Source organism: Myotis daubentonii, chromosome 6, assembly GCF_963259705.1.
Source record: "Myotis daubentonii chromosome 6, mMyoDau2.1, whole genome shotgun sequence".
In the NCBI taxonomy this organism is placed as follows: domain Eukaryota; kingdom Metazoa; phylum Chordata; class Mammalia; order Chiroptera; family Vespertilionidae; genus Myotis; species Myotis daubentonii.
In genome coordinates, this window is record NC_081845.1 from 97033935 (window position 1) to 97051952 (window position 18018).

Below are 18018 nucleotides of genomic sequence, written 5' to 3' on the forward strand. Positions count from 1 at the left end.
CATCCTGCCCGTCACTGGCCCGGGCCCGGGCCCTGGGCGTCCGCTCCCCGGGGCTGCAGCCACACCTGGAAAGGCTGCATCGTGAGGTTGACGCCGCCCTGGGGCTGGGGCTGCAGGGAGGGCAGGGCGCCCGCGGGCGGCAGCAGCGTGAAGGCCTGCAGCAGGCGCCTCAGCACCACGAACAGCTCCAGGCGCGCCAGCGGCTCGCCCAGGCACACCCGCGCCCCACAGCCAAAGGCCAGCGCGCCGGGGCTCCCGCCGGGAGCCAGGAAGCGGTCTGCGGGGGGAGGGGAGGACAGACCCGGTCGGCGGCGGGCACCGGCCCGCACACTCCCACCCACGGCACCAGCCCCACACCGCACGCACCAGGCCAGAACTCGTGTGGCCGCTCCCAGACCGTCTCGTCCAGGTGGGCGCCTTGGAGGTTGGGGATGACGACCGTGCCCTCGGGGATGTCGTAGCCGGAGATGCTGAGGGCAGGGTGGAGTCAGAGGCCCGCCAAGCCCGCCTGCCGCCACTCGCCCCCCGCCGGGCGTCACCTGCTGGGCCGCGTGGCGCGGTGCGGCAGGGCCAGGGGCACGACGGGCCGCAGGCGCAGCACCTCCGCGATGGTGGCGTTGAGCAGGGGCAGCCTCGCGCGGTCCTTGTAGGGGAGCCGGGAGCGCCAGGCCCCGGGGCCCAGCTCACGGTCCAACTCCTCCTGCAGTCGCCTCTGGACCTGGGAAATGGGGAAGCCTAGTGCGGTCCGGCCCTGCGGCTCCCGCAGGAGCCTTTGTGCCGATTCGGAGGCAGCCCGGCCCGGCCGGCCCGCACGGCCTGCACCGGCGGAGGGGGCGCACCTCAGGGTGGTGAAGCAAGAACGCCACGGCCCAGGAGAGGGTGGTCGAGGTGGTCGAGGTGCCGCCGATGAAAAGGTCCACCACGGACATGTGCACGTGCCCCTCGAGGAGCCGCCCGGAGCCCTGCTCGGCGGGCGGCTCCCCCAACCCCTGCAGCATGTAGTCCAGCGCGTCCCGCCAGCGGCCCGTCACCGTGCTCTCCTGGGGAGGGAGGCTCCTGAGCACGGGCTGCAGAGCTGCCTCGCTCTGGGCAGTCCCACTGCTGCGGGGCTCAGGCCGGTCCGCGCAGGGTGCCCACCTTGTGCCGCCTCAGCTGCCCCTCCACCATGTGGTCCCTGCTCTCCACAGCCTGCTTCAGCCTCCGGAGGCCGGGGCTGGGGAAGAACTGGGCAGGGAGCAGGAGAGAGTGGCTGCGAGAAGGGCGCCTGGCCCACCCGCCCAGGCCGGGGCCGGCCCCCATCCTCACCCTGAGAAAGGGAATGATGTCCAAAATGTGGATGGACCAGTGGTCCCAGGTCCTCATCAAGTCCTGGACACAGTCATGAAAGGCGTGCACCACGGCATCCTCCTGCGGTGGGGGAAGGGGGTGGCGGGGGGAGGGGGGAGGGGGGAGTCTGTGCAGCCAGGTCAGGGCCGGAGGTGGAAGGCTCAGGCGGAGCACGCGTGAGCGTGAGGGCCTTTACCTGGTCTCCAAAGGTGAGGTGACAGATGATGCTGCAGGTGAGGAGAGAGAACTCCTCCTGGATGGCCACCGGGGCGCCGGCCCGGGCCCGCAGGCGCTGTGGGGGGAGCGGGCTGCAGGGCGGCTGCTGGGAGGGGAGGGGAGGGGAGGGGAGGCGGGCGGGGCGGGCGGGGCGGGGGCCTACCTCACAGAACTCCTGGGCCAGCCGCTCCACCAGGGGCTCCATGGAGCCGCGTATGCCCAGCAGCAGGGCGGAGCGCGTGAGCTTCTTGTGCGCCTTCCAGAGCGGGCAGTAGTCCCCCAGGGAGAGGTCCTGGTTGTGCCGGGACACCAGCTCGTCTGCGAGTGGGGGTGGCGTCAGGGGCCAGAAAGCACGGCTGCCTCCCCGCCGGCCCCAGCCCGCTTCTCCCCGCCCTTACAGGACGGGATCTGGGGTCGGCCGGCGAAGTCCACCCACTTCTTGACCATGGCCTCCTCAATGGTCCTCTTGGAGTTCAGCACCACCACATCTGGGGAGCGCCACGCCATGTCAGCAGGGAGCCACCTGCCCCTGGAGCCGGCAGGCAGGCGGGCATGGCGCCCCCCTCACCTTGCAGCCCGAGGCGGAGCCTGTACACAGGCCCGAGGGTCTGAGCCAGGCCCAGCAGGTGGATGGGGAGGTTGGGCTGCAGCAGGTGCAGGAAGCCAGGGGCACGAGGTGGGAGGTGGAGGCTCCTGCGCTGCCACTGGCCCCAGAGCAGGCGGGCGCCGGCCAGCGCGGCCAGCAGCAGCAGCAGCCCGAGGAGCAGCATGGCTGGAGGCCCGGCCGGCCCGGGCGGCAATTATAGCTCTGGGTGCCCCACCATACGTCTTGCTGCCCTGGCTGCTCTGGGGCCCTTGACTCCTCGTCTCGCCCCGGCCGCCGGCCCGCCCACAGGATGGCACATTCTTGGGAGGGCAGCAGGCCCGTTGGCCTTGGGGAGCCCATATTTCAAAGAACCGGCCTTTCCCCTGTGATCCATCAAGAACGGAAGGAGAGCGCAACCCTGACCTGCACAGGCAGCACCAGCCTCCGGCCCACACCGGCCCCGCCCCCTCCCTCTGCCGATGCTGCAGTCTGTCTCCCGGGAAAGGGTGCCCCCGCCTCACGGGCCCCAGGACCCTCCGAAAACAAGATGAGCTGAGCGGTCTGTGTGCTGTTCTCCCGATGCACAGGCGGGAGCCCGCGGCCGGTGTGCCGGGTTTCCCGCGTTAGACTTGTAGTCCCGTGTGATTGTCATCATCGCCCCAATTCACTCTCAACAGCTGAAGATGAAGAACTGTATGGTCCCCAATTTGGAGCTCTTACCATGTGCCTGATGCTTTTTGGTTGCAAGAAAGAAACCAACTTGAGGAACTTAAGCCAAAAGTAGAAACTGCTTTATAAATTCCAGGGTATGCCGGGCCCTGAGGTCAGGAGCCGGGGCAGGGAGAGCGAGGCCCTGGGGCGGCCCCCTCGCCCTCCTGCTCTGCAGCCCGCGGCACCTGCTCTTGGGCCGGCCAAACAGGACTGCCTTTGGGGTCAGAGTCCACAGGTTAAGGTCCAGCCAAGGGCACTGGGCTTCCCAGCACAACTCAACGTACCCCCCGTGCCCCAAAGTCCCCAGGAAGGAGCCCATAGCCACAGCGGGGGTCCGGGTCCAGCCCCTCCCGGGAGCAGGAGCCGTAAGAGGACCCCCTGGACCGCGTAGGACTATCAGGGAACCATTTAGGGGTGAGGTGTCGGTTGAGGGGCTCAGAGGAGGGTCTTGGGGAGAGGCCCTGCCAAAGAGGAGGGCATGGCTCAGGGAGAGGTTAGGCCTCCTGGGGTTAAAGGTTAGAGGTGGCCCGAGGCCCACCCCATCCCCTAATTCCTCAGCCCTGGCTCCAAACTGACCCCAGCGCCCCGGGCTGTGTGCTGGAGAGCCTGGGCTGAGGTCCCGGCTGTCCCACCCACTGGCGTGGAGAATTAACTCAGGTCCCGGTGGCAGAGCCGGTGGGAGGCATGGGCCGGGGCTGTGGGGTGGGCAGCAAATGGGACCACAGCTGCAGCTGAGCCCCGGCTGGCAGCCACGGGCATAGCTGTCAGCATGGTGACGGCTGCGGGAAGCGAGGCCTGATGGGCAAGCACAGGGCACACACCACAGCCTAGGCAGCCTCTGCAGTGCTGGGGGGCCAGGGCTTCAGGTCGCACGGAATCGGGGCGGGGGCCGGGGGGGAGACCCAGAGAGCGGGCGTGCTTGTAAACAGCCCCATCTCTTCCACCGACCACCAAATCCAAATTCCAACCTGATGCGTCACAGGCCGGGCCCTGCCCTGCTGTCCTGCCTGGCCTTTCATTCCTTCTCCTGCCTCAAACCCCCTCATCTAGCCTCGCTCTCTTCCCGAGTCCTCAGCCTTCAGAGCCCAGCTTCGATGTCACCGCCTCCCAGGCTAGGTCAGGTGCCCCACCAGTGCCCACAGGACCACACGCCCCAGCAGCACCCTCAGAGGGCGGGGCCTGGCACGCGGGGCATGGAGAGAGGCCCGCCCGTTTCTGTCGACTGAATGGCAGGCTGTGATGTCAGCAAACCTCTCGATGGATTTCTAAGTCAGCCCTTCAGACCCAAGGGCGCCCCCACAAGCAGGGAGCGAGGCGAGCCAGCGGGGAGGGCTGACCCCAGTAGAAGAGGATCAGCAAACACAAAGGCAGCCTTGGGTGTGGCTAAGGTCAGCCCCGGAAGAGACCCCGGTGCTCCCAATGCCACCATCACAGGCTCTCTACAGGCCAGGTCGCAGCGAAAACAGCCCAAGGGGCCAACTGTGCCGGGACCGTCGGCGAGACTGGCCACCCCGGCAGCGGAGGGCCTGTGGCACGGTGAAGCCAGGCCACGGTGTGGAGGCCGGGTCCACGGGCGAAGGCTGCGGGTCACAAGTCTGCTTGGTGGTCTGATGAGGGACTGAGCTCACGGGGAGTCACCGGGAGGGCCACCAGGCTCCAACAGCCCGGGATTACGCAAACCCTGGCCGGCCAGGACCTGGAAGGCACAGGGCTGGGACACACACACACACACACACACACACACACACACACACACGGACACCTGGCTGCGTAAGGTCTTTATTGAGTCTCGGGCCCAGCCCTGGGCCCCTCCCGGGGTCGGGGGAGCAGCCCTACACCTGGCAGCCCTGAGTGCCGTACTCCTGCAGGAAGGCGTGGAGCTGGGCGCAGGCTGCCCGCTGGCGGGTGCTCCGGCACAAGCGCTCAGAAGGCATCTCCTCGATCCAGCTGTTCGAGTCCAGCAGGTACTGGGGTCTGTGGGAGCAAAGGGCCGTCAGCGGGTTCCGGATGGGCAGACGGGAGCGAGCCCGCGGCACCTGGCACCTGAGGGGCAGGGCCTGGTGCTGGGGATCCTCGCCCTCAGGAGGTGTGAGGGCAGCAAGAGACCCAGGGCCCAGCGAACTCACTGTCCCTTGAGGTCGTGGGTGGTCCCGTCCAGACCCATGATCAAATATTCTTTCCCGGGTTCCAAGCGAAGGCGGCAAGAGGCTCGAACCAGAAAGTTCCGGGTCTGACCAGCAGCGGCCTGGGCATCCTTGGCTGAGGGGGACGGGACAAGAGCTGTCAGAGGGGACGGGGCACGGCCAGGCCTTGCACACCCTCCGCTGAGCCCGCCACTCCCACAGGAGCTGCCTTCCCGTGACAAGCCCCGCGCTCCTGAGAGGCCGAGGGCTGTAAGCTCAGCGCCCCTGAACGTTCCCTGTTCCAGGCCGACCGGAGCTCCCTCCACCCCGGCCGCGGCCCTCGTACAGAAGTGCAGCACTTGGACGACACTCGTCTCGAAGAGGCGGAAGGCAGCTCTGGAATCTTCTCGGAGAACCTTAACCTGGAAGCCTGTGCGGGAGTTGGGGACGGGAGGAAGGTGAGCTCCGGGCTGCCTGCGGGCGCCCCCCCCCCCCCGCCAGGCCCCGAGGGCGGGGCACTGACCGTAGTCCACGCGGGGGTAGTAGCAGGCGAACTTCATCCTGTAGCCCTCCTCCTCCATCTGCCCCCGCTCCAGGGCACGCCGCTGTCGAGGGCACTTCCCTGAAGGCAGGGCCCAGGTGAGGCAAGGCCGGCCAGGCCCAGCCCCTTCCCCGCCCCCCGCCATCCCCCCCTGCCCGGGGCCTCACCCTCTGCACACTGGCAGACGTCCGCGGAGCACAGCGTGGACAGGAGTTTGCTCTTAGTCGGTGCCCCGTAAAACACAGAACACTTGTGCTCTGAGGAGAGCAGAGAGGGCGTTAGGGCACCTGCCCTCCTGCCAGCCAGTCTGGAGCCCCAGGACCTCCCTGCCCCTCCACAGCCCGTCCTGGTGCCCCGGGTACTTGCCAGGGTTGTAGTAGTCGTACAGGGTGGCGCTGGCCGGCTGCACCAGCCCCACAGCCACCTCCTGCACAGCTCCAAAGCCCACGCACTCCCGGGAGGTGGGGACCTGTGGGGGGGGGGGGTGGGAGGTCAGGGCCCCACCGGCCCGTGTGACACTCCTTGGCCTGCCTCTGGTGTCCGCTGTCTCATCTTCAGTGTCCTTCACATTCTGTTACCTTCCGGCCGCCAGAACACTAACAACTGCTCCCAAGGTCCCTGCTGACCTCACTGCCCAGAGGGTGGCCTCCCCGGCCCGCCCGGTCCCCGGGTGCCTGTGCGGCGTCGCCTCGCAGACACAGGACACACCACGTGCAGCTCCCCTTAAGCTCAGGGTTCGCTTCTGGGCGTCTCTGCTGCTGACGGGTTGTTTGTGACCTCCCCTCGCCTGCCTTCCTCGCGCTCCCCTACCCCGGTCTCCCCCACGGCCCAGCTTTCACCAGCCCCTTCCCGGCTGATCGCCAAACAAAACCGTCAGCCTTGCTCCTCCATTAGGACTTCTGCAGGATGCACACACTCTCCAAAGCCACTCTGCCTGCCCCCCACCCCCTCCTGGCAGCCTCGCTTCACCACGGACACATCCAGGGCCTCCTTCCTCTGCCACTAGGGCAGCTGCAGCCACTATGCTCGCCCTCTGGGACCCGCAGGCCCACGTGAGGGGGCAGCGAAGCCGGCACCCGCCCCCCCCCCACCCCCGCCCCATCCCAGCTCCCTCAGTAAACATCCAAACACGCTGAGGGCCATCAGAGGGCTGAAAACTTTGTTTTAGCCAAGGAGGCCACAGACACAAAGACCACTCACTATGACCAACATCACTTCCTGAAAGAAAGGACACTTTTCTCGGATGTCAGTGAAAACGACCACAAAGCAAACCCTCAGGGTGAATACAGTCAGCTTTCTGACAGGCTCACTCTCCGCACCCCCTGCTGACTGGCCCCAAACCACATTAGGGGCCCGGCCCTGCCCCTGCCCCAGCCCCTGCCCGGCCCCTGCCCCTGCCGCTGCCCCTGCCCCTGCCCCTGCCCCTGCCCCAGCCCCTGCCCCTGCCCCTGCCCCTGCCCCTGCCCCTGCCCTGCCCCGGCCCCCGCCCCCGCCCCTGCCCCGGCCCCTGTCCCTTCCCCAGCCCCGGCCCCTGCCCCCGCCCCCGCCCCTGTCCCTTCCCCAGCCCCTGCCCCCGCCCCCGCCCCCGCCCCTGCCCCTGCCCCAGCCGGCATGGCCTCCCTCGTGTCCTGCCTCCCTGGGAGCGCTGGCCGCTCGCAGTGCCCCGCCCCCAGCCGCAGAGAAGCAGGGCCCACGCCAGCCCCCCCTGCTCACCGAGTCGAAGTACAGCAGGACGTGAGGCCCCTCGGTCTCGAAGTGGCTCACATAACGGTCAGAGAGGGACGTCAGCTGCAAAGAAAGAGAGGGTCACCGGGAGGTGGCCACGGAGGGTCCCTGCAGGGCTGTAGGGAGGGAGCCAGGCTCCTGAGGAGGACATGACCCACCTTCTCCAGGTCAGCCCTCAGGGCGTGGAACCCGCTCAGGAGGGTGATGTCCGCGATGGCCATGCCCGACAGCCCCACCTTGCCGTTCCGCCTGCGGGGAGGAGCCCTGTGGTCTGGGTGCCTGGCCCAGCGGGCAGAACCGCCCGCCCCCCCACCCCCGTCATCCCCCCCCCGCCCAACCCCCGCCCACCCGCACCCCCCCTCCCCCGCCCGCAGGCTCACCAGATGCACACGGTGTACTGCACTCGGGCCTCCTGCTCCTCGGCCACCTTGGGTACCTCCCTTCTGCGGCGGCTCCTCCGCCCCTCAAACAGCTGCAGGGGTGTCACGGGCCCGGAAAGGGCCCCCGGGTCGTCTCCGGCGAAGCCCAGACTCTCGGAGTCCCCCTGGTTCTCGTAGTCGTAGTAGTCCTTGTAGTCCTCCTCGGCTGCCACTGGGGGAGGGGGCACTGAGACTCGGCCCCTGCACCAGCCCCTGGAGGCCCCGGGGCGCCCGCCCCCAGCACTCACTGGTGTACTCCACGTGGCCCTGGACCGTCACCTCGATCTGGAGATCCTGGCAGGTCGTGTTCTGCATGTCCAGGACGTTGTAGGTACGGAGGACCTGGCCAGCAAGGGGCGTGGAGGGAACATGGCACCTGGGCCCAGGCCTCTGCGCGCACAGCTCAGGGCACGGCCGGGCGGGGCTTTGAGGCCTGGGCCCTTCCCATCTCCCTCCTGACCAGCAGAGAACACGAACGGCCAGGCGGGCTGGACGGTGAGGCGGGGGCAGGGCCTGCCCTGGGACCGGCGCTCTGCACCTGCTGAGGCCGCAGGGAAAGGCTTTGGGCCGAGGCGTGAGGAGGAGGAGGTTGCCTCATGGGAAGAGAAGCAGGGGGAGGGCATTCAAGGCCAGGAGACCTGTGTGGCGGTACCCCCGTCTGGCCAGGGAGGTACAGGCACCCAACCGTGCGTGTGTGTGTGTGTGTGTGTGTGTGTGTGTGTGTGTGTGTTGGGGGGGGGTATCCGAAGGCTAGTCTAATGGCTCAGGGCTCAGAGCGTGGGGCTTGGGCGTGGGAGGAGCTCCAGGCTGTCTTAGCCCCAAGCCAGAGACCAAGTGACGAGGCCCTGGGCATTAGGGGACGGAGGGGCTGGGGGGGCGGGGGGGGGGGCAGCTGGGCAGCTGGCGAAGGGGCTGTGTCAGGCAGACAAGGGGAGCAGGAGGAAGCAGGGCCTGTGGCTCGATGGGGGAGGTGCAGGCCAGCACCCAGGGGCGCACGCAGCCCTGCGTGTCTTGCTGCTCCCCCTCCAGACCCCAGCGCCCCCTGCTGGCCGGCGCCCGTGCTGCGGGCTCTCACCTTCAAGGTTCCTTTGCTGTTTCCTCCCACCTTCACGTCAATCTTGCTGCCCAAGGAGAACTTCCGGGGACACACAAGGGACAGTGATGTCAGGGGGGCGCAGGAGGGCGTGCTGTTTATTCCAGCTTCTCTCCTCCCTGAAAGCAGCCCTGCTCCTCCTCTCCCCTCCCGCCCGGAGCTGACACCTCCACACGCACTACTCCACTCAGCCTCCCCCGCTGCGGGGAGCCCCCCCCCACCCCCGCCCCCGCAGGGAGGAGCCTGCAGCTGAGGCTGCGGCTCTCCAGCCGCTCAGCCAGAAGCCTTCCCACAGGGCACCAGGAGAGCGAGGGATGGGCGGGCCGGGAAGTCCTGGCCCCCACACTAGGCCCAGGTGTCCTGCCGCCCAGGTGAGGGTGTGGTCACCTGCAGCTCCTCCTCCACCCCCTGAACTTGGTGGTTGCTCAGCTGCAGCACGTGGGACTTGAACCCATTTCGGCCCTGGGAGCTGATGGTCACGTTGAGCCCCCCGTCCTCGGCAGTGTGGGAGGCGATCCAGTACGCAGACAGCGCGTCCAGGGCGATCACCGTGTCCTGGGGAGGTTGGACCGGGACTCAGGCGCTTGGTTCCAGGGCCGCCCACCCCAGAGCCCCAAGGAGCCCCTACCTGGGTGCTGCGGAATCCCCCTTGGAAGCTGCCCTGGTGGGTGAGCCAGGCTGCGACCTGGTCCGCCATCTCTGCCCGGCCCTCCCGGAGCAGCAGGTGCAGCAGGCCGTAGGCTGTGGTTTCAATCCACAGGGCGGGGGCCTGGGGCACGGGGTCTGCCGGGCTGCGAGGAGCCGGCGTGGGCGACACGACGTTGCTCTGAGAACTGATGACCGAGCCCCAGTACAGCTTATCTGGGAGGGAGGGCGACCAGCCGTGAGCGGGAGGCCGGCCGCCGGGGCCTGCTCCCGCCAGCTCTCCTGCCGCCCCGCGCCCCTCAGGCGCTGTCACCCCCTCTGGGCTGGGTCCCGGCTCTTCCCCGTGGGCACACGCAGAGGCCCGAGGCCTGACTCACCGCCTGTCTCCTGGGCCATGGCCATGAGGTTGTTGTGGGCCACGTCCCGCAGGTCCTCAGGGGCCTTGCTCAGCGTCAGTGCGTAGGCCGTGATGGCGGCTGCGTGGGCACCCAGGAGCCCAGCACTTGCTTTCGCCCCCAAAAATGAGTTTGCATTCGAGATGGAAGTTTCCTAGAAGAACGAGGGAGGAAGGCCTGTGGGCGGACACCTGGGTCCTGAGGAGCAGCAGGGAGAGCCGGCCGGCGCAGGGCAGGCGCGGGCGCCCTTACCACTCTCTGCTTCAGCTGCTCTGCCCTCCTGTCCTGGAAGACGGCCAGCCCGTGATGAAGGGCGATGACCACAAAGGCCGTCAGGGCCACCGTCTCGTCATTGCCTACCAAGCCCCCCTGGTCAGCGCAGGGAGAGAAGCCGTCAGCCAGGAGGGGAGGCGCCAGGAGAGCGCCCACCGGCACCCCTGGGCCCCGCCTCCGGCCGCACCTGCATGCCCCTGTGGATAACGGGGCAGGGGTCCCGGAAGGAACCGTCGGCCTGCTGCTGGGACAGCAGCCACTTGGCCGTCTCCTGCAGCTTTTCCGGTGAATCGTCCACCTGCTCCTGGGCCAAACTCAGTACCTTCAACACAAAGGCTGTGAGCCTAGAGGAGGGAAGCGACAGCTGGGGCTAGGGAACACCGGCCACTCCCCGGACACCTGGTTAGTCACCCTCCCGTTGAACCTGGTCTGCCCCCGGCAGCCCACCAGCTCAGAGACCCAGAGCACTCTCCCAGGCTCACCAGGTGCTGCTGTCCCGATGTAGCCACGCCCCATAGGAGCCGTCCGCTTTCCGGAACTGCTGGATCCGCATGTACCCTGGGGGAGGAGCGGCGGCTGCTATTTGTGCCCGAGGCCATGCTCCCCATTCCCGTTGGGTACCCCCTTCCCCCCACCAGCCGCCTGGGGTGCCCATCGCCCTTAATGGCCTGCCCCACCCCCGCTCGCCCTGCGCCAGAACCTTTCTGGACCAGGTCCACCGCGTGGTCCTTGGTCTCCGGGGGCAGCCTGCTCCACTGCTCCGTCTTGTCCAGGTAGCGGGAAGCAGCCAGGGTCGGAGCCAAGAAGATCATGGTTTGCTCCCCGCAGCCCCGTGGCAGCCTCAGGAGGGAGGCCACGCCTCCTGCTGACAAGGCCCCCCCGGAGCCCAGGGTGTCCAGTGGACTTGAGGCTACAGGGGAAAGAGGGGGCGCAGGATAGAGAGCAGGTCTGGGACCCAGGGTCAGAGGGTCATGGCCCAAACAGGTCTCACATGCATGTGAGGGTGGCCGCTGGGAAGGGACTGGAGGGCACGCCCACCTGTGACCCTGACAAAGCTGCTGTGGTCTCCATCGGGGATAATATTGGGATCAGAGTTGCCAGGAATCTCCAGGGTCCGGCCTCGGTGGTCTGGGGAGACGGGGAAGTTGTCAGTCTGCCTGGTGTCCATCTCCTCCACCTACAACCCTCGGAGGGCACTGCGGCGGCCAGGGCCACTCACCCAGGGGGTTGAGCTCATACACCAGCTCCTCCATGTGGATGGCGCCTTCCTTCTGTCTCGGGGGAAACAGAGCTCTGAGAGGTCACCCAGCGCCTGGCTGCAGCTGCCCGCCCGCCCCCCCCGCCCCCCCAGTGCAGATCCCCGAACTGGGATTTGAACTTTGGAGGCGGAGTGGGATCAGACTTGTAGAAGGCAAACTGAACAAGGAGTTGGGCTTGGGTGGTGGGCCAGAGGGCCAGCAGAGAGGGTGCTGGGAGTCAGGGGGTAAATCTGGGAGCCTGGGGATCTGGCTTCAGGGGTGCTCCATTCACCTCAATTTTTAGAATCTTAGACACTGCGTCCCCTACAGGAAACTCCATGGACCCTCGAGCAACCACCTTCAGGGACACAGCGGCGGCCGCCGTGGGCACCACAGAGAAGCCAACGGGCCGGGCAGAGTGTGCAGGCACCTGCACCTGCTGGGCCAGCCCTCCGCCCCCAGCCAGGCACAGCCCGTCCACCGGGGCCACGTGGACGCTCAGCTGGGGAGGAGAAGGGGAGGGCCAGTCAGGCGGCTGGGCTCTTCATCCCTCCCCGCCCGCCCCACCCGCTGTGCACCAGGCTCCCGCGGGCCTCACGGTCAGATCGGTGTCCAGGTAGTTGTACAGGACAGGCCGCAGCTCGAGCTGCTCAAAGCGGCGAACGGAGATGGGCAGGCGGAGGTGCAGGTGGAATTCGCGGAACACTCGGAGCCGGACTGGTGTGGCCACGCACAGGCCTGTGGAGCGAGGTGTGGGGACGGGAGACATCAGAGGCCTGGGGGCATCGCAGCCACTGGGAGGCAGGGTGACCATGTCCGCCCCACTGTCTGCACCCCCTTCCTTGCAGTCAAGGAAGAGGTAGCTGGGTGCAGGGTGGCGGCGGGGAGGGCGGAGCGGCGGGCAGCCCACCTGTCGTTTTGGACAGGCTCACGCCGTGGATCTCCCAGGTGGTCAGAGAGTCAGGGATCGGCAGCTGCGACAACCTGTGGTGGGAAGGTGAACGGCCGTCACAGGCTGGGCTGGCCCCACCCTGCCCAGACCCAAGGCCGGCCCAGCAGGCGCCCTCACTGGAGGTAGCGGTCCACGGGCTCCACCCTCCAGAGCCAGTTCTCCGGGAAGAAGCTGCGCACAGGAATTTCGTCTTCCTCCATCAGGTCCTCCTCCTGCAGGACCTCCAGGGCTGGGGGCCACACGGCACGGTGAGGAGGGCTCTGCCCGCCCAGGCTCCCTGCCCGTGCCGAGCCCCGGCCCCTGGCTCACCTCGGGCGAGGCCCACCTGGCCCCTGGCCCGGGTCTTCTTGCGCAGGACCTCGGCAAACTGGCAGCACGACAGGAAGGGCTCCCGGCAGGCCGGCTGCGGCACCCGGGCCGCCCGCTGCTCGCAGGAGCGGGTCATGGGCAGCCGCGTCAGCCCGTCCTGGCAGCAGCGCCTGGCCACTGGGGAAGTGTACTGGCCCACTGCAGGGCCGAGGGTGAGCACGGGACGCACTCCGCCCCACTCGGACCTCCAGGTACCCAGGGCCCACTGGGCACCAGGAGCTCAGGAGGCCGCGCAGAGCCTCCTGCCCACCCACTGCCCACCCAGGGCTTGGCCCTCTGGCCCCGAAGCCCACAGCCTGGCCCCTCGGGAGCAGAGGAGCCGAGAGGCAGACCCCTCCCCCTGAACCCGGGGCGCCCACAGCTCACACTTCTCGCTAATTGCTTTCTGGAAGTTCACGTTTCTCTTTTTCCGGGTTTTCTGCTCCTTGGGACAACTCAGACCTGGGAGAGAGCAGGGCTGCAGCCAAGCCCTGGTGGGCGGCCTCCCTTGCCCGCGCCCCTCCTCCCTCCTCACCCCTCAGGGCCTCCTCCTCACTTTGCCTCCCACCACCCACCCGCCTCCTCCTCTCTCACTATTTCTGGTCGAAGTCAATTGGTGTCCGTCAGAAAAGGCCAGCCCAGCTGCCTCAAACACCTGCAGGGCGCTGTCCCCGCCCCCAGGACCACACCCGAGGTCGTAGCTGCTCATGACTTCGAAGACCTGGCAAGAAAGGGCAGGGCTGTGGCGGAGACAAGTTGGCTGAGGGCTGGGCTGGCTGTGGGCGAGGGCAGGAGGGACGGATGCGAGACACAGACAGTGGGAAAATAAGGCCCCAGGCCCCAGGCCCCAGCTTGAGGGAGGCTGGGCGGAGTGGGCGGGCAGCTGGGATGAGCCCGAGAGGACGAGGCAGGGCCGGGGAGAGGGTCTTCGCAAACCTTGCCCATGTCCAGGGGCTTGTGGGCCTTGCCGCCCGCGGCGTACAGAGCCATGTCCACCGCCCCCAGGGCCACCAGGGCCACGGAGTCCGTGTGCAGCTGGAGCTTCAGCATCTCCCCAGGCTGATAGTCCTTGTGCTTGTCCACACTCAGCTCCAGCTGGGGGTGGGGGGGGTCAGATGGGAGCGCTGCTTCTCATCTTTTCCTGCCTCCCCCACCCCCGATGTGTTACCTTGCCCTCACAGGCCCCAGCCTGGACGTCCACCCGCAGGGAGTTGGCCACTGGGAGGCCCCCGTGGTAGTAGAAGGCCACAAAGTAGAAGGAGGGCGCCAGGCGGTGGTTCACAAACACGGAGACCGAGGTCAGGGCGCCCCTGGGTTCTCGGCCCACAGACACGATCTGTCCCCCGGACAGGACCTGGGGCGAGAGCGGCTCCCTCTTCACTGCGCGCCCAGCCTGAAACCACCGGCCCCAGGGCTCCCTCCCGCCAAGCCCTCCCAGCGCCCGCCCTCCTGCGCACCATGTAGTAGTAATGAGAGAAGCTGGCACCACGGACGCCCACGGCTCGCAGGTTCAGGCGGAAAGTGTCCCCAACTCGAGGGGGTTGAGAATCCAGCCGTTCCAGGGACAGGAACCCCGAGCTTCCGGCGGGTGGGGCTCTCACAGTGAGCTGGGCTGTGGCTGGATAGGGGGAGCCGGCAGATACCTGGAGAAAGGGGTGGGGCGGGAGCAGCAGGGTCAGTGGCCAGGACCCAGGCACCCGGCTCCTCCCCACGCCCCCGGGGGGTGGGTGGGAGTCCTACCGAGAGCTGCACTTCCGAGGTGGTCTGAGGGATATTGATGGAGATGAGGACTTGGCCGCGCCCATCTGTGTTTCGCTGATCATGTATTTCAGAAGCAGATCCCGGGGAGAACTTGGCAGCAACTTTGACAGGAATGTCAGAGGCGGGGGAGCCTGACATGTCTCGGACCAGCGCCTGGGTGGGTGGAGGGGGCAGGTCAAAGAGAGAAGAGGGGCCAGGGGCCTCCTGCGGGGCACCCTCCGAGCCCTCCCGCCACGCCCCTCCCCTGCAGAGGAAACCTGCAGCAGAAAGGGGGCCCCAGGCACAAGGTGTCGCTTGGTGTGGCGAAGGTCCAAGGAGAAGGGAGATGACACGAAACGCCAGGATGTGAGCTCGGCCTCCTCCAGCTCTCCCCCTGCAAGACATGGCAGACGCGGGGAGGAGCAGGCCCAGGAGCGGGGCAGGAGAGCCCGGGGGCGGCTCAAGTGCTTCCCGCCCACCAGGCGGCAAGCTCCTGGGGCACAGGCCCTCTCCCCCTCATTGGTTTGCTGAGCGACCAGGACCAGCGCAGACACTGCATAAATGCTGCGAAGGGGATGGGGGGAAGAACCGACCGGTCGATGGACGGACGGGTGGACGGATGAGCAGAAACAAACAGAGGGGCAGGCGCTGCTTCCCAGCAGCCCAGGTGGAGAGGCTCCAGCCCTTTCCTGGCTGTGGGTCCCACGTGAGGGTAAAGGGGGGGGGGGGGGGCGGTGCTGGAGGACAGAGGTCCGCTCAGAGGTCAGAGGCTAGGTCTGGAGTCACAACCGGGCAAAGCACTCACCTGGAGACTCAATGACGGCCGCCGCCACGTAGAGGCGCAGCCCCGGGAGGTCAGCCGGCTGGACGCCAAGCTTCCCCAGGGCGCCCTGGACCGCAGCCTTCGTGAGGGAGAGGTGGCACTGGCCCTCCGCCAGCTGGGCAGAGGAGAAAACGGCCAGGTGACACCGGCCTCCCCCCTCCCCTCCTCCCTCACGGTCACCTCCCCACCCCAGCCCACCCTCCTTCCGACCTTGGTCTGATTCTCCAGTCCCCGGAGGAAAGTCTTGTCACCATTCTCATCCAGGAGCCCAAAGCGCACGTACGCCACCCCCTGCACCGGCTTCCCGTAGATGTACCTGTGGCCACGGGAGGGGGGGATGAGGGCGTGGTCTGGGCGGAGGGCGGGGTGAGGGCGTGGCCTGGACACAGGGCGGGGGGGTGAGGGCGTGGCCTGGGCGCAGGGGCGGGGGATGGCGGGGGTGAGGGCGTGGCCTGGGCACAGGGCCGGGAGGGGGGGTGAGGGCATGGCCTGGGCGCAGGGGCGGGGGATGGCGGGGGGGGGGGGGGGGGGGTGTGAGGGCGTGGCCTGGGCCCAGGCCCGGAGGGGGAGCGGCAGCGGTAACCTGGCCTGGATGTCTAACTGGATGTCACCGAGAACGCCAGCTGCTGTCAGGATGTAGGGCTCCCCAGGGAGGATCTTCACCTCAAAGTTGGGAAGGACTGGCCCAGGGCAAAGGGGCAGACCGGTCAGACTCCGGGGGAAGGGCCCTGGAAGACTCCCTCCCCGCAGGTGGCGGCACCCAGGTCGCCCACCCCTGCCTGCTCCCACCCCCTTCCTGCCCTTCTCCCTCCAGGAAAGGAGCTGCCTGGCCTCCTGTCTCCAGTGTCTCCAGCTCTCACTGTACTTCTTTTTGTTTTGTTTTGTTTTGTTTATCCTCACCCGAGGATATTTTTCTGTTGATTTTTAGAGAGAGTGGAAGAGGGAGGAAAAGACAGTGAGAAACATCGATGTGAGAGAAACACATCGATTGGTAGCCTCCTGCACCGCCCTGACCAGGGCCGGGGCTGGGGAGGAGCCTGCAACCAAGGTACCTGCCCTCGACCAGAATCGAACCCGGGACCCTTTGGTCTGCAGGCCGGCGCTCAATCCACTGAGCCACACCGGCCGGGCTCTCACCGTACTTCTTCACCTCGAACTGGGTGCTGTGGTTGGAGTCCGGGCTGTCTGAGAATCTGGCTGAGATCTTCCAGGTCCCTGGCCTGAGGACAGACAGGGAGGGGCTCAGCCCGCGTGTGCCAGAGGGCCTGGGAGAGTCAGCCACGCGCCCTGGGGAAGGGTGTGGGGTAACCACAGGCAGGGAGCTCGGGTCCGACGCTGTGTTGGAGGGGGAGCATGGCAACCGGGAACTGGGGCAAGAGCTCACTCGGAGATGTCCGGGATCACAAAGTCATCCTGGAAGATGGACGAGGGAGCGTACACCTGCCTCTTCCGCACAAGGAGGCCCTGAGAGTTCTGCGACGGGAGGAAAAGGGGTCGTGGGTGGGAGGTCAGATCAGTAGCCCCAGCTGGTCAGGAAGGTCAGAGGTCAGGGACTCACCTCCACGGTGACTGTGAGGCTGTCTGTGGATGGGCGCATCTTTTGATCCAGAGCAAAGACCCGGTACCGAACTGGAGTGGAGGGGAGGTGAGCAGCAGTGACGGGCAGGGAGTGAGGGGAGAACAAACATTTGCCAGGCGCCTTCCAGGCGGCACTTTCCGGCTATTTCAGGTAAGGGGTGGGGGCTAGGGCTGGGGTTAGGGGGCGGTGGCGGGAGAGGCCCTGGGGCTGAGACTCACCCCGCTGGCCAGGGTTATAAATGGGCTGGTCCGTCTGCAGGAAAAGGTGCCCCCGGCGAGAGGAGAAGAGCAGGTTGATGCCCTGAGTGTCCACATCTTTGGACAGAGAGCTCTTCAGCCATGGCGACTGGGCCACCAGCTGGATCTTGGGGCCTCCTCGGAGGCTTTTGAGGCCACAGCTGTCGGCACCGCTGGGGAGTATCTGTCAGGCGAGCGGGAGGGAAAGGGAGCGGGTCAGAGACAGAGCCGGAGAAAGCCAGAGGCTGGACGGCCAGGGAAGGAGGCCGCCCGCAGATGACGCCAGAGGCGGGACGGAGCGGGGACAAGGGCGGCAGGACAGGTGGGGAACAGGGGGGGAGTGGGGGGGTGGGGGGGGCAAGCACGGCAGGACAGGTGGGGAACGGGGGGGGGGCAAGCACGGCAGGACGGGTGGGATGGGGGGGCCAGCGCGGCAGGACGGGTGGGATGGGGGGGCAAGCGTGGCAGGACGGGTGGGATGGGGGGGCCAGCGCGGCAGGACGGGTGGGATGGGGGGGCCAGCGCGGCAGGACGGTGCGGCCAGCGACCTGGAGGCTGCGGAGAACGAAGTCCTGCTCCGAGCTGAGGAGGAAGTCCACCTTCGGGGAGCAGGGGGCATTGCGATGGGACGGGTTTCTCAGGAACACGAACCCTCTCACTTCCTGTCCCCGAGGAGCATCCTGGAGCTGGAGCCCCACCGACAGGGGGGCCCCCAGGTGAACCACGGAAGGAGAAAACAGGAGCAACCTGGGGAGAGCAGGCAGGTCAGCAGCGGCCCCCCCGGCCCCCAGCCCGCCCGCTCAGCAGCCGCCGCGCCAGGACCTGGGCTCCTGCAGAGACAAGGCGAAGCTGGACGCCCAGACCAGGCCCCAGAGGAGCCGCATGGCTGCAAGACCAGGAGCGACCGGACCGTGCGTCTGTCTGCTCCTCTCTGGTTGGCCTCGTGCTGGGAGCAGAGTAGACTCTGGACCTTGCTCCTCCCCTGGGCCGGCTAAGCTGGGAAACCACGTGACAAGCAAGAACTGCCACTGGCCCCAGGCCCAGTGTTG

The 18018-nt window shown here is 67.5% G+C and overlaps 2 protein-coding genes across 2 annotated transcripts; both read right to left on the minus strand.

Moving 5' to 3' along the window:
- Positions 1-11: 11 nt before the first annotated feature.
- LOC132237697 (steroid 21-hydroxylase) lies at positions 12-2397 on the minus strand. Its single transcript, XM_059702383.1, has 10 exons — positions 2111-2397; positions 1941-2030; positions 1706-1860; positions 1523-1618; positions 1306-1407; positions 1138-1224; positions 840-1040; positions 540-718; positions 367-470; positions 12-277 (listed from the first exon to the last, which is right to left on the minus strand). The coding sequence occupies exons 1-10, from the start codon at positions 2310-2312 to the stop codon at positions 12-14; spliced, it is 1482 nt and encodes a 493-aa protein (XP_059558366.1). The 5' UTR covers positions 2313-2397.
- Positions 2398-4602: 2205 nt separating this feature from the next.
- On the minus strand, positions 4603-17946 carry C4A (complement C4A (Rodgers blood group)). Its single transcript, XM_059702319.1, has 41 exons — positions 17792-17946; positions 17518-17716; positions 16952-17153; positions 16713-16783; positions 16539-16627; positions 16292-16374; positions 15738-15834; positions 15365-15470; positions 15137-15269; positions 14610-14725; positions 14332-14505; positions 14049-14234; positions 13760-13945; positions 13528-13686; positions 13186-13312; positions 12979-13053; positions 12553-12750; positions 12361-12472; positions 12202-12275; positions 11890-12029; positions 11584-11793; positions 11273-11324; positions 11092-11181; positions 10754-10963; positions 10536-10611; positions 10241-10397; positions 10033-10149; positions 9763-9934; positions 9369-9601; positions 9128-9295; positions 8723-8782; positions 7896-7989; positions 7609-7819; positions 7387-7477; positions 7217-7291; positions 5870-5972; positions 5671-5760; positions 5486-5584; positions 5309-5392; positions 4966-5098; positions 4603-4813 (listed from the first exon to the last, which is right to left on the minus strand). Exons 1-41 carry the CDS (start codon positions 17851-17853, stop codon positions 4672-4674), a joined length of 5256 nt encoding a protein of 1751 aa, XP_059558302.1. The 5' UTR covers positions 17854-17946; the 3' UTR covers positions 4603-4671.
- Positions 17947-18018: the final 72 nt, after the last annotated feature.

Coding starts and splice junctions, on each gene's coding strand:
- LOC132237697 (XM_059702383.1), bottom strand. CDS start 2,312: ATGCTGCTCCTCGGGCTGCTGCTGCTGCTGGCCGCGCTGGCCGGCGCC. Junction 1,619..1,705: donor TGGCCCAGGAGTTCTGTGAG/GTAGGCCCCCGC, acceptor CTCCCCCCACAG/CGCCTGCGGGCCCGGGCCGG. Junction 1,041..1,137: donor GGCAGCTGAGGCGGCACAAG/GTGGGCACCCTG, acceptor CTCCCTCCCCAG/GAGAGCACGGTGACGGGCCG.
- C4A (XM_059702319.1), bottom strand. CDS start 17,853: ATGCGGCTCCTCTGGGGCCTGGTCTGGGCGTCCAGCTTCGCCTTGTCT. Junction 11,325..11,583: donor CTAAGATTCTAAAAATTGAG/GTGAATGGAGCA, acceptor CCCCCGAGACAG/AAGGAAGGCGCCATCCACAT. Junction 7,990..8,722: donor ACAGCAAAGGAACCTTGAAG/GTGAGAGCCCGC, acceptor CTTGCTGGCCAG/GTCCTCCGTACCTACAACGT.